This window comes from Chiroxiphia lanceolata, chromosome 1, assembly GCF_009829145.1.
Source record: "Chiroxiphia lanceolata isolate bChiLan1 chromosome 1, bChiLan1.pri, whole genome shotgun sequence".
NCBI classification, from domain to species: domain Eukaryota; kingdom Metazoa; phylum Chordata; class Aves; order Passeriformes; family Pipridae; genus Chiroxiphia; species Chiroxiphia lanceolata.
The window spans coordinates 111,019,488-111,033,310 of record NC_045637.1 but is presented as its reverse complement, the minus strand read 5'-3'; the positions used below and the strand labels follow the sequence as shown (position 1 = coordinate 111,033,310).

Genomic DNA, 13,823 nt, shown 5'->3' with positions numbered 1-13,823 from the left:
TTCAACTGTGTTGCACTGTTCAAAAGCAAAATTCAGTATGATCATCTACACGGATGAAAGATTTCTTAATGTTTGCAGTTCAATGATCAAAATCATTGATATATGACATTATAGAGGCTGAAAGAACACACTTAGAGCTTAGAAGGGGGTACGAGACGTTAATGGAAAGGTCCCTTGACATGTATTAAGGCAAAGATCTGGATGCAACTCTGACCTGGGGAATCTGTTAGTGTCTCATTTCTGGAAACAAAGATAATCACACCCTACCTGCTGTGGTTTTTTGAAGGACTGTGCACTTCTCTCTTCATGCTCTAAACAATATTCATTAGGATGGTTTTGCTATTGTGATGTAAGTATTACAAAACAAATTCCAACCTGCTGTGCAAATGTAAATTTTTTTACTTACACTAGATATGTTGAGAGATAATTACCAATTGCAGAGTAATCTTTTTTTAAAAAACTGATATTAAATTATTTCCCCTACAGTTAGTATTATTTATCTGATCTAGATTTATTAAAATATTTTTAAGTGGATACTTTTCAGGGTCCCAGTGATATGTTTGGTTTGGCTCTTCACTGTTCTTTATTCTCATGACCTGATTTGTCATGTAAGGAAAGAAATACTGGGACTGTTTCAACTGCATATAAATGTAAACAGCCTTCCATGGGGATTAGTGAATAATGAAGTCATATTAGGTAAAAACTTCCAAATTACTCATTTCTACTAAAGTCTGTGAAAGGTATTCGTGTTGATGATTTAAATGATTATGAAAAACAAAACCATTAAAACTTCATGAGTAGCAGTCATCCCTCTGGGTGCTTTTCTTCATGAAAATCTTTAAATGCTCATTAAAAAATAGTTGACAGTTTAATACTGAGAGACTTCAGAGTGGAGAGGGCAGGAGGGATGAATGTACATGTATGAGTCCAATATTGTTTTTTCTTTCTTGTCTGGGGGGAGAGGGGTCATTATGAAGCAGAGACATATAGATGTGTTCTTACAGTCCTTACAATCAAGTTGAGTTTTGCTGTACCTTAGTATGAGATTTGGCCTATGTGATATTATTAAGCTCATTTCCTTTCTATGTACTTAGTATAAATATTATTTATTTGTATTGCGTATTTGTGTGCATTTGGTTGTTTTATGTCTTTATATTTAAATGTAATTTTATTTCTTTTTTAGTATTTTTAGTTTTTTCTGTTTTGTCTGTTTATTAAGGTAGCAAAGTGTGAATGTGAATTTCTGTCCTGTGCTTGTCAAGAAGACTTGTTTCACTTCAGAAAGGAGCACAGTCTGCATAATGAGTTCTGACATGGATGTAGTTTTCACTCTTTTGCAGAAAACAAGACTGTTATGACAAAGCCCCAAACTCTGTCACGTAGATATGTTCCAGCTGTGTGTGGTGCTTTTCTAACACCTTTGGTTTTGAATCATTTCTAGAATGTGTGGTCGCATTTTCTGCTACTACTGCTGCAACAACTACATGGTGACAAAACCTGGTGGAAAAAAGGAGCGTTGCTGCAGAGCTTGCTTTAATAAGCCTAGAGTCACTGTGGACAGTACAGATGACTCTGGATCCAGTGCCAACCAGGAAGGATCACCAGCTTCATTGGAATCGCCTGTGTCACCGTCTGAGAGGACTTTTGGTTAGTTTATGGTTTGCATGCTGTGGAGAAATAAGTAGGGTTTCTTGACAGTCTCCAAGAAACCACACGGTCACCTCCTGCTCCAAGGACCTGCAGGAGTCATGGAGTGTTTTCAGGGTGTGACTGATCCCATCTTTGAATTTGATTGGTATTGACAGAAACATATATATTAAATGAGTGTCAGTCAGCCCGAGGTTTTATATTAGTTTTAGTAGCTACTTAATGCTTCTATAAAGGAATGGCCCAGTCTTCCCCCTTAAGGGCTTTGCTTGTTTATTTTCCAGACAACCAGCTAATATTGTTTATGTTTATTTTCATGTCCTTTTATGGCACAGTTGCAAGTGAAGCCTCTAAACCACCAGATGATGCAGCATTTGATATAATCACTGATGAGGAGCTGTGCCAAGTACAGGAAACAGACTCTCTCCACAATGAAAGTCAGATGGAAAGAGTGTCTCTGGATCAAAGCATGACAGATTTGTGAGTAAACACTGGTTCATGGAGAGGAGACTCTTTTGGGTTTGCTTTAGAATGTTCTTTTTTTTTTCCCATTGAGAACCTCTGCATAAAGAGAAGACACCACTGTTCCGAGGCCACATCTTCATTAGACCAACACTACATAATTTTGACCTATTTGAATAGTCAGCATCAAATCTAGTAAATATAAACAGCTCCATCCTCTCCCTCCACCTGTTTCTCCACAGCACAGGGGAGTAGTCCCAGCTCTGTGCTGTCATCAGGCCAGCTGTCACCTTTAAAGCAGCATTCAGGCCACGCTGGATCACTGGTCATGCACATGACTTGTAATAAGAGCTAAGTGATACTGTCAGACTCACCACTGTGTAGTATCAACAGAACAAGGAGGTGGGGAAAAGTTGAGGAAAGATGTGCTCTTTTTATGACAGGCTTCATTGAACTAAATGTGAAAGAACCTGTCTGTGTCCATAGGATTCCTTTTTACCTTAAGCTGACAGCTCACAGAAAAGAACAATTGTGTAGCTAAATCTGGCACAAGTTTGTTATTTCTTTCTTAAGAAAGGGAGAGTGAATGTGGATTTCAGTAATTTTTTTTTTACATCTATTTCTGCATTGAATTAGCAATGAAGAGGATCTCATCTGAATATCTAAATACTTGGTTTGCAAATTATGTTATAGTATTATAGTGTAATATATATCGAGGTTTATACAAAATGTTGATTTACTGTTGTTCAAATATTTCAAGTATTTTACAAAACTTCTGTAAAATATATTATATTTTAAGAAAAAAAAGAAAGACAAATTTCATCTAAATGATGCACTTGCTTTACTTCTGAGCAGAAAAATAAACTTGATAAATCTAAATGCTAAACTGAAAATAGCCACAGAGTAACCAGTGTGTTGCTGAGAAAGCAGTCCTACACTCTTTTGCCTTCAGCAGACACATTTCTGATATAAACCACAGTGACTTGCAGTTTGTTTATTTGGTAAAAAAAACTTTTCAAAATTCTATGTTTTTGTTTCTTGGTAAATAACTTGTCTGATTCTGCCTATTTTGTATACTGTTGACACTGACAGTATATTTCTGCTTGTGATGTGCTGAGCATACATGAATGAACTGAGCTCCACAATGCTCTTATGAATTGTTTTGCAAAGGGGCAGTTCGTGGTGGTGGGTTTTGTATTTTTGTTTGTTTTATAAAGGAAAAAGTGTAATGTACTACTAATTTGAATTTGCTGTCTGCAGAGGGTATATCACAGGTGAATTAGCTCTGGAGAAAACAACCAGAAGAATTAAGTATGGGTCACCATTTGTTTCAGTTTGGGATTGATCTAGATTCGTCTTGTCCCACAAAGTATTCAGGGTTTCACAGGTTGTCCATCTCCCCTTGTTCACATATTATAGGCAGGAGAGCCAGGAAATAGTGTTTTATCTCTGCTGCTCTTGGTTATCAGTTTCCTGAGCAGGTGGGAGAGTCTACTATGGTCATACTTGGAGCGAGAACGGCCTTCTTACATCGCAGGTGACTTGATCATCTCGTGTTGATTGTGTGGTTTTGTTATGGGAGAGATCTAGAAACTGATAAATGAGTCAAGTGGTGGTGTGGTGCCGGTGGTCCGTGTTGAGGGGAAAAAAGCAGAGCACAGTGTTGATTGTGACAGCAGAGTTTTCTCACTTGTTTCTGTGGCGAGGAGTGTACGTGTACCTGAAGCTTGAGTGTCGCTTAGCACATGAGCAGATAATGCAGCACAAGATGCTTTGGGGGTTTGAGAATAAATGTGCCAGAGGCACTATACTGAGAACAAGCAAAGATTCTGCTAACCCTCTGTTCTGTCTTTGACAGCAGCCCATGGCAGATGTACTGAAAATTTCCCACATTTCAAGGATCTGCAGTTCAGTTATTTCTGAATTTCTTTGCTGCAGATTTCTTGGCTGTACTGGACTGAACACCCTGAACTTCATATAGACCTCTAGTCCTTTTATTGTTTTTTGAAAGTGTCCAGCTAAATGTGGCCTGATGGAAACTTTCGATAGTCTCCACTGGCATTCCAATAATGTTCTCTTTGCATGAAATTGAATACTTTGAGCAGAATTTATTTTGATATTGTGCCTGGGGAAGACACGAAGGATCCAATATTGTGCTTGCTAGATGCAGGTCTGAGGAATACATACAAATAAGTAAGTTTTCAGGCCAGACTTCTTTGTTGAGATCTCCTGAAAATAATCCAGTCTAGTTGGGTTTTGCCAGAGATGTGAACTAATTGGGGTGGCTCTATAAATGAGGGAGATAAGCAGCCAAGAGAGGGAAGAGAAGGGAAGCTTGGTGTCCAAATAGAAGATCTGTGATAGACATGCTCTGTTGACATAGTTTCTTATGACCTTACTCTGGCTGACTGGCAGTCACACTGACCATATCTATTCTAGGTGTGAGTCCTTTCTGGATTGGCAATGCGAGTTTCTGCTCAAAGAAGTGAATTATCTTAAAGGACATTCCTGTTTCTATTTGTCATCCTTTTACTGCCTATTGTACTGTTACTCTATTTTTCACTTGTTTTCTTCACCTAGCCTGCCACTGTAGTTCTTTCCTTGAAGTGACACGAAGCAATTACAACAAAAATATTTCATAACAGCAAATTTTGAGAGTCTGCCTTTACTGGTATAGGTCAGTTGAGAATCAATTAAAACTCAATTGGTCATGAACTGCACAGATGTGTGATAAGATAGTTGATGTACCAGCATAACTCTGGCTGACTTTGAAGCAACTCTTTCCTACAGGTTAGGATTAAGCAGCAGTTGCTTCATTCTTTCAAGTCTGTTATATGTGTTTGGAGCAACCTGATAAAAATCTTAATGTGAGAAGTTAAGTTGTGTAATTGTGGTAGATCCTGCTACTTCAAGGCTCATGGGTTTTCTTTTGAAGTGTTGTATTTTTAAACTCTTTTATTTCTAAAGCATTCACATTTGCAGATTGTGTTCTAAAACAGAGGTCAGGATAGTGTATAGCACTGGATCAAAATCCTCAGGGTAAACCAGTGCACTGTGTTTCCATTTTTACATATCACAGACATTACATGCCTGTTATACATGTTGCAGCAGCAGAACCAAGATCATAGTCAGCAGAATAATAAAAAAAAAACCCAAACAAAAACCCAGACAAAAAAAACCCCTTGCCACCACCCTGGTACAGAAACAAAGAGTTTATTCACGCCTTGGTAGTGGTAGAAAGAACATCTCAGCCTATCTGCACTGTGCTTGCTTTGGTTTGCATTCTTTTTTTTCTTAAAAAAGACTCATAACACTCTTTGCTAACCTAATTACTACTAACATGGCCAAGTGCCAGTGTAGCCAAAAGGGGGAACTGAATGTGGCAAAGCATTCACTGTGCAGAACCAGCCAGGAAGGAGTGGGGGCAGAACCTTTTTGCTGGCAAAGCCTGCCTTGCTATCTATGGGGATAGCAGTTTTACTTGCCACACACATGTAAAAGCACAACATGTTCCTTCCTGGTTTTACTTTAAGGATATTTCACTGTGGGAGGAACAAGAGATTGTGTAGTAAGGAAAGGATTGCCTAAGCAGCTGTTTTCTGAGGAGGAAAAGGGACATGGGCACAACAGGTCAGGTACCACTGAGCTGCACTGCTCTGGTAAGAAGGACTGAGAGTTAATGGGGAGAAAAGGAACATCCAGAGTGAGTGTGATTATTTAAAAAATGGTTTGAAACAGTTTAAACTGGTATTTTAAAGCTGTAATGCAAAGGACTTTCAGCCTTTGGGCCACACCCAACCTTGCCTTCATCACAGCTGCATAAAGCCTCCTGCTCCTCTCCAACATCCCTTCTTTTTCCTATTCCAGTCTGTTCTCCAGCCTGTTCTTCTACTCTCTGCAAAAGCTTTTGCATACTTTCGGTCCCAATCTGCCCTGCTCCCTCCACACCTTTTTGCCTCCCACTGGGAAGTGAAAAGGCCCGAGGTGGAAAGGGAGGATTGGAGGAGCAAGGTTGGAAAACAACTAAGGAGTCCACAGTTTCATGGCAAGGGAACCGGGGTGCCAGGAGAAACAGACTGGAAAGATGTCACGGGGCAAAATAATGTGTGGGAATGGGGATGTGAGTGTTTGGATCTAGGGAAACAGTGCTTAGTGTTGGAGATCACATGTGACATGATGTCCCTTGTGTTTACAAGGGATCTGGTCAACTGGCACCATGAGCTCTGTTATCAGAAGTAAGATACAAAGATGTGTAGGGGACGTTCAGACCATGAACCTGATATTAGATGAAAGGCAGATGAAAATGCTGCTTTATTACAGAAATTTTAGACTAATACTAAAGGATTATGTGTAGAGAACTCCCAAATGGGAAAAAAAACCCACCCAAAAAAACCCAATCACACAGGAAACCCAGCATGAAGATTGAAATGTATATGTTTTCAATCCAGGAATTCTTGTGAAATGAGAAATGAAAAGCTGAACTAAAATATGTGATATATTTGAAACAAAACTCATAAAAGTTTTTATTAACAAATACCATTCATGGAAAAACAGCATGCCAAAGGTTTAGGAGTCAGGAAATTCAAGTTAGCTTTATGTCATGAAGCGTGGGCTCTGCATAGCTAACTCAGGTACCCGCTTTGGCTGGAAAAGCGGGACACACTGAAGTATCATGATTAAGATAGGTTGGTCTAAAGTTGATCATAGTGTTTATTAATGGCATTGTATTTCCTTTTTCACTCAGGCTACCTATCTCAGCATTTACAAAAAAACAATGTGAAACAGAAACGGTGAAATAGTTGACAGATTTTCTAGGCAGTTTTTGTAGCTTTTGGCATCTGCATTATTTGAAGCAGTAGGTTGAGAGTCTTCCTGTTCAGTGGTTTGCCGCTGTTTAGCCATAACTTGTTGTTTGATACATCTTGAGATTTTAATAATTTCCTGTAAGTACCTTCTGATTTTCATCCCCATGAAGAAATGCAGAACAGAGTTAAGACAGCCATGGAAATAAGCAAGAGTTCCTGTTATGATAATTGCATATTCAAAACTGCTATTCAAGTTAAAGCTCCAGTCTATGTTAATTATCAGTCTCAAGAAAGTATAGGGTAACGGAGAGGGGATAAACGGGACAACTATAGAAAATATTTTTTATAGATTTGTTCTTTTAAAGAATTCTGGCATGCAGTAAAGTTCTAATAATTAGTGAGTAGCCAATGATCATGGCTAGCATAGGAATACAATACGCAAGAGTCACTTGGATCACTTCAAGAGCCAATTGTGTGCCATGGTTTGGCTATTCTTCCTGACACAATGCCTTATCAATATTAAACACCTCACTAAAAAGTATGGTGTGGCAAATGCTAGCGTGATCACTGAGATCAAGACACAGATTAATTTGCACCATGTCATTTGTTGTTTGGTTTGACACATATGTGTTTTGGTGGCAAAAGTGATAGCAATAAGCCAGTTAAAAGTGATAGACATTAGAGTTAACACTGAAGTGTATACAAGCTTCATATAATACAACATGCTATGGTGCCTAAAGTCCACTCCTGAGCAACAGAATATCCCTAGAGTGGCAGCATCCAAAGGAAGACCTGTCAGCTATAGCCAAGTTCACCAAAAACATGTCTGTCAGCATATTCAGTTTCACGTGGAAAACTAGTATGGCAAAGACCAGTGCATTTTCTGCTAGCCAAAGATGAAAACAACTGAATATATACAGAGCAGGAAGACTCTTGTAAATATGAAAATTCTCACTTCTGTTTTCATTGAGATCAGTGATGGAGAAGTTATAATAAAAGGTAGCAGCCTCTGTAGTTGCCACGTTGCCTTCTTGTTAAAGGCAGCCTGTAAGGAGATACATTGAGATTTTTTTTTACTGAGCAAATAATTAAATCCTAATGCATCCAGGAGACAGGAAAAATCCTAAGTGCTAACAGATAAGAGTTGTAATAAAGCATACATGACAGACAAAAGCAAATCTATTTATTTGCTTAAGAGGATTGGCTTGACAGTCAAGACCCAAACACAACAGCTGGTGGATTTGAATACATCATCTGTTACCAAATTTATACTGTTGGGGACTCAAAAGCATACTCAAAAGACAATTACAAAGAAGCTTCTGAAAATAGTGTAATGATTAAGCTTTCAAATACATCAGTGCTTTAGTGTTTGAATTGAGGTCTTCTGGGGAAACGCATGAGAGAAACAGAATTCATTTTGCCAAATCTAGCCTTTGGGCTCAGGTTGCAGGCTCTGAGTGCCAGTCATTTGTCTTGGGTTGGACCTGTCCTGAAAGGCGTGGTTTGAGTCTCAGCAAGTGAGCACCTGTGGTTCAGTTCAGCCTCATCTTGTTTTTTAGATGTTAGTCACATCATCAGATGGTGGCACTTCTTCCTTTCCCCTTCTCAACTGACTTACTGGAAACATGGAGGATTTTCATTAATGTATTTCTAACAGCCATCTTTACAAGTTGTTTACCTGGCAAATTAAATCTTTCATAAGACAGGTTTTTAAAGATTTAGTCCAAAAGTTAACTTTTGAGAGAGAAGAGAAACATCCTCTCTCTTCAGCTACAGAGAATGTTTCTGTGAGACTAATCCTACTACAAGATATTACTCAGCATAAGATTAGCAGAATTCACCTCTGAATCATTAGCATTGGCTGAAAGGCCTTAACTGGTGTGTTGTAACGTACAGCAGTTTGAATGTCTCTTGATTCTGCAAGGGAGGGAAACAGTATTCAGAGAAAGCAGCCCATGCAGTTAGATCTTCACAGCAGCCTGTGGTACCATTGCTGGAGTGCTTCTGGGACTCTGACTTTTAGAGCAGTGTGCTTGTACCTCTGAGTACTTGAGTTTGGAACCTGTGAACGTGTATATAAAAAAACCCAAACAACTCCAAATTTGACTTAATCCTGCAGCATCATTTACTAAAATAAGACTACTGACACAAAGCTCTGTGATGCCCTTTAAAATTGAGTTGTTCCTTGTGCTTCATTGCATGTGGTAGCAATTTCTCTGCCTCTGAGAAAGAAACTTGGAGCAAGGTGCTAAATATTCACAAACTGCTCCTGTCAAATAGAGTAGCAATGGGTTGTGAAAACCACCTGCTTTTATCAGTTATTTTCAGATGCAAACAGAGTATGAGGATGATACAGCAGTGACTAAGCTATGTGGTAGCATCTGTACCCTAAAGCAGTGTGAATGTCTGCCTTGAGAAAAGATAAAATTCCTACTGTGCTGCAGAGGGCCAGTGATTGGCCCTTTCTAACAACGAGGCCCATTTAAACTCCTTAAAACCAGAAAATGTCACTTGCGAAGTGTCTTAATCGTGCATTTATGGAGAGCTCATCTGAGCTACTCTGGTCACCCTAGTTCACATTGACCTCAAGTCACCAGAGATGCTTCTTTCTCAGACTGTATGGGCAGGGATGGCCTTCCCATGGAGATCACTACTCTTCCTCCCAACATCCATTTGCCCTTATCCGTACACAATAAATCTTGGGATCAATTCTGTAACTTTTAATAAACTCTTTACCGAAGATGACTGCAGTATCAGCAGTATTCAACCCTTAGTCCTGCATTCGAGATCAAAAGAAACTCATACATACTTCATTTCTGCTTGCTAACCTACCTGTAATTTGACCTGTTTCCTCTTTTGTTTCATAATCTGTGTTTCCATATAATATCTTTTTGATGGACTGCTCAAAGAAGCCCTCTCTGGCATAGGAATGGTAAAAACAGAGGTGGGCTGTGTGAGTTCACCTCAGGTAGTGGGCTGAGAGATTAGCTGTTACTTCTGTACAGGTCAGTCTGAAAACATTTAATTGTATAGCTATGAAGCTCCCTGTGTGCAGAAACCACATCGGCTGCAGGGAACCTGCAGGCTCTGGGATGGAGCAGCCTCTGTGGAGGTACAGGCTGGGCATAGAGGGCTAGGGAGCAGCTCTGCTGAAAGGGCCTGGGATCCTGGTGGATAGTGATGTAAACACATGCCAGAAACAGCCTCTGCTATACCTCTCCTATAATTCTGCTTCAGCTTCCTTGTAATAGCCTCTAAAGAACTGTGCAAAGAAAAAATCCAAAGTATCTAAGCTAGTGTTACCCACAGAGGTGGCTGTAGCCTTGGTGATCTACAGACTGTGCAGTATTTGGGATATTTGGGCAGCAGCTTGCCAGTGTTTGTAGTGTTGATTCTCATAGTCATCTGTTTGCTGCCTCCTGCTGGGGAGGGGACGTGAAAGTACCCTGGTAATCCCTCATCACTTTTTCTATACCTTTTGCAAATGAGCATTTGAAAGCTGTCTGCATCTCAGAGCCTTTGCCAAACCTCTTCCCTATCACAATACTGAAAAAAGAACCATCATAAGATTTTGCATGTTGTCCCTCAGAGCATGGAAATATTCCTTTGTCGTGATTGTTTCCCTAGCTTGCTTTCTCTGTATTGCTTCTGGTCTTACAGATAGAATGTAACCAATTTTAATACCAATTTTAAGGCAGGAGAATCCTTTTGTATTGTTTCTTCTTTTGTTGGTTTTTTTGTGGTTTGTTTTTTTCTTTTTCATACAGGCTATGGCGTAGTTAAATCATACAGAGGGTTTTTTTTGAGAAATAGATGGGATTTCCTATGTACCAATAAGCAGGTCACCCACAGCACATGGTGGTAGATCTTCATGTCCATCCATGGTTTTTTCCCATCAGTTATCTGTGTGATGCTTTCCCATCCCAACATATGTCAGGGTTTGCTCATAACCTTCCCATCCCTTTCCTACCCATACACCATGCAAGACACTGTCATGCACCCTGTTAAAAACAGTGAGCTCTGTATCCCCCATGCTCCACCCCGAATCAGCCTCTTTTCCTGCCCTTGTCAAGGGCAGTCTGTGGCATCCTTTCTTCCGATCCTTCACCATCTTCTTTCTTTTTCTTGTTCTTTGTTGGGCTGGAGGGGAAGGCTAATAAATAAGTTAGGGTGCTTGGGGTGGTTCTGACCTGCTAGATAACAGCAGGCCCAGGGAATCATTGGTGCACTTCAGCATAATGCCTTTGATTGTTTCTTTGCATTTTCAGATGTGTTTGCTGGGCTAAGCAGCTGTTAGGGGCTCTGTACAGCCTCCACTCTCCGTTTCAGGTTTCTGGCTTTCACAGAATTCGGTAAGATTCTCACCCTGGATGACTGAAGTTCTCTCCAGAAATCACTGCGCTGCTGACAGGCAGATGGCTTTTGGGATTTCACTGCTTAGCCATGTGAAGCCAACACCTCAGACACATAGCTACAGCTGTCAGAGCTCAGGTGTTTATGAAAGCAGAAAATTGCCAAGTGCAGAGTTGAACCAGCTTCCTTCAGGATTTAATTCTGAAAGGGACTTCTAACTCCCAAAGCTACTTATGATGTTGACCATAGCATTTTTAGTATCATTTGTTAGAAATGCTTTCCATGTATAAGAACAGGCATACTGGTCAAGACCATCTACCTGAGGGACAGTGACCAACAGCAGGTGCCTGAGGAAGAGCATAAGAACAGGACAGGCATGAAGTGATACTTCAAAATGTTCCACCAGCCTGTGACAACCTGTGTCTTGAGGATTTACTGAATCAGAGCTGTTCTCTTCCTCCTGTAGTGTCTTTTCCATGCTTCAGTTCTTCCTGCTTTTCATCCCCACTTCATTTCACTTAAAAAAAAAAAAAGAAGAAAAAAGTCCAGACTGTTTAAATAGATAGAGTAGAGGATACGTACTCATAAGCTGGCAAACTGGAGGAACATCTTAATGCTGCCACATGGGGTGAATAGGTCATGCAAGAATAAATTCTCTGGTCGGGGGACAAGAGCTTCAGTTAAATCCTGAGACTGTTTCTTATATTTTCCACATAGGCTAGCAGACTTCAGTTTAGACTGTTGGACTGAATGGGATATCATAAAGAGAAGGAGGATTTGCTTTGTGATTATAATGCGCTTTGGTTTAATATACAGAGTGAGAGACTTAGCATTTCCTTAGCCTATAGTGAGTAGATGTGTGGTGAATTTATTTATTGGAGCAGCCAAGTGGAAAGCTAACCACCTAACCACATACTGGGTTGCAGCAGCAGGAATAAGGAAAATCACATGTTAGAGGAGAACATGGAAAATATATTGGTCCTGGGATTTAATTTACATTTCAGAGTTCCAAACAAAAGGTGAAATTAATGACTTAAATAATGAACTCTAATGGTATTTTGTAATAAGTCATGGAGTTTGACACTTCTGGAAGCCTGTAGTCATGTAGTTCTCTTTGTCTACATTAATTCAAGGCTGTGAAATTAAAGCTGTGTAGCTATCATGGTGGGAAGGGAGACTTATATGGATCACAGCATGAAATCTGTTGCTGTTAACCACTATGCAAGCAAAATAGGTTTACAAGCTACAGTTTAGTTTTCTAGGTGTTGGGTTTTTTTTTTTCAGAATCAGTTTTCTTATCTAGTTGTATAAAGATAGTTAACAATGAAATTATTTTTATCACTTGCTAAGTATTTTCATAGATGTTGCATTAAGCTTTATGGGCCAGCTTTTAGTATGTCATTTCTACATTTCAACTGGGAGGTAGTGTTTGAGCTCAAGTTCTGGCACTTAATTACAGCTGTGAGTGTTCTGTACATATCCCAACTGTCTCTTTAGGGTATAAACAGTAGTGGCATGAATCTGAAGAAGTCAAAAGTTATCCAAGTGGCTACAGGAATAAGAAAACAGGAATAACAGAACATGAATTCTGCAGGTAACAGTGCTTTGACTTCAGGAAATATGTAGACAGTGGGTGCAGCTTTTTTTTTGCTGCATTCATTTGCTGCATATTGCAGTCATAAAAGTAAATTCTTCATGTTTCCAATAATACCACTACACTAGACTTACACCTGGTTGCATGTGCTGCCACAGTATATTCAGATGCTGCTAGTGACAAGCTGAAGGAGTTGTTACCTGGAGATATTTTCTCCTGCTCTTGTGGAGAAATGTCCCATTGGATTTAAAAGAAAATGCTAAACTGTGCAGTGCTTTTGAGAATTGCTCTACAGCAAGTATGGCAATTATGCCCTTTTGGGGCGTGATTACACTTGGTGGTTCAGAAGTGCATATGGTATTACATTTTATTAGATTCCACTGGTTTTTGGAAGGAACTGACCAGTTGGTTTCCTGTATATAAGAATCCTTGGCATTTTTTCTGGCAATGACAGTCTTACTGTCTCAGTTATCAACCTGCTGAAATGCTGAGAAGCAAAACAAGAACTAGTTAGAGAAGCTCTAACTTACTTGGAAACTATCAGCATTTGTTTACTGACTCTCAAACTCATCCTACTCCCTGTGTCCAGCCCTGTAATTTTTAACTGATGCTACTCCATTGTTCACCCAGAGCATACACCCTTTTGGGGGTAAGGAGTGGATAGCAGGTTCTTCCATCCTCTTCCTCTGCTCTTCTGGACATCATGGTGTGGAGGAGAGGTCCTGCTTTGTCATCTCGTATTCCTTCTATGAAAAGAAGACACACAGTAGTGATTCTACAGTGATAAAATATGTTTTGTGTACAATTGTCAGAGTAAGGAACTGGATAATATGCTCAAACACCTCACAGATTAAATCCAGGGAAATGTCTTATCCGTTTGCCAGCTTTGATTAAGGGACAAGTGCAGACTGTTTTGCTTGTGTCTGGTCTCCATGAAGTTTCCACCTGCCAGGGAATCTTTA

General features: G+C 39.7%; 1 protein-coding gene across 5 annotated transcripts in view; it reads left to right on the top strand.

Annotated features, from left to right (window-relative positions):
* Positions 1 to 13,823, top strand: part of FYCO1 (FYVE and coiled-coil domain autophagy adaptor 1) — a 45,958-nt gene that overhangs the window by 24,839 nt on the left and 7,296 nt on the right. For 3 of the 5 annotated variants that reach the window (XM_032677925.1, XM_032677933.1, XM_032677919.1), the window contains exons 13-15: positions 1,442 to 1,647; positions 1,983 to 2,127; positions 11,183 to 11,266. In XM_032677925.1, the coding sequence (XP_032533816.1) occupies positions 1,442 to 1,647; positions 1,983 to 2,127; positions 11,183 to 11,266 (435 nt within the window). The remainder of the gene's footprint in view (positions 1 to 1,441; positions 1,648 to 1,982; positions 2,128 to 11,182; positions 11,267 to 13,823) is intronic. The other 2 variants (XM_032677943.1, XM_032677953.1) reach the window with 1 other exon arrangement.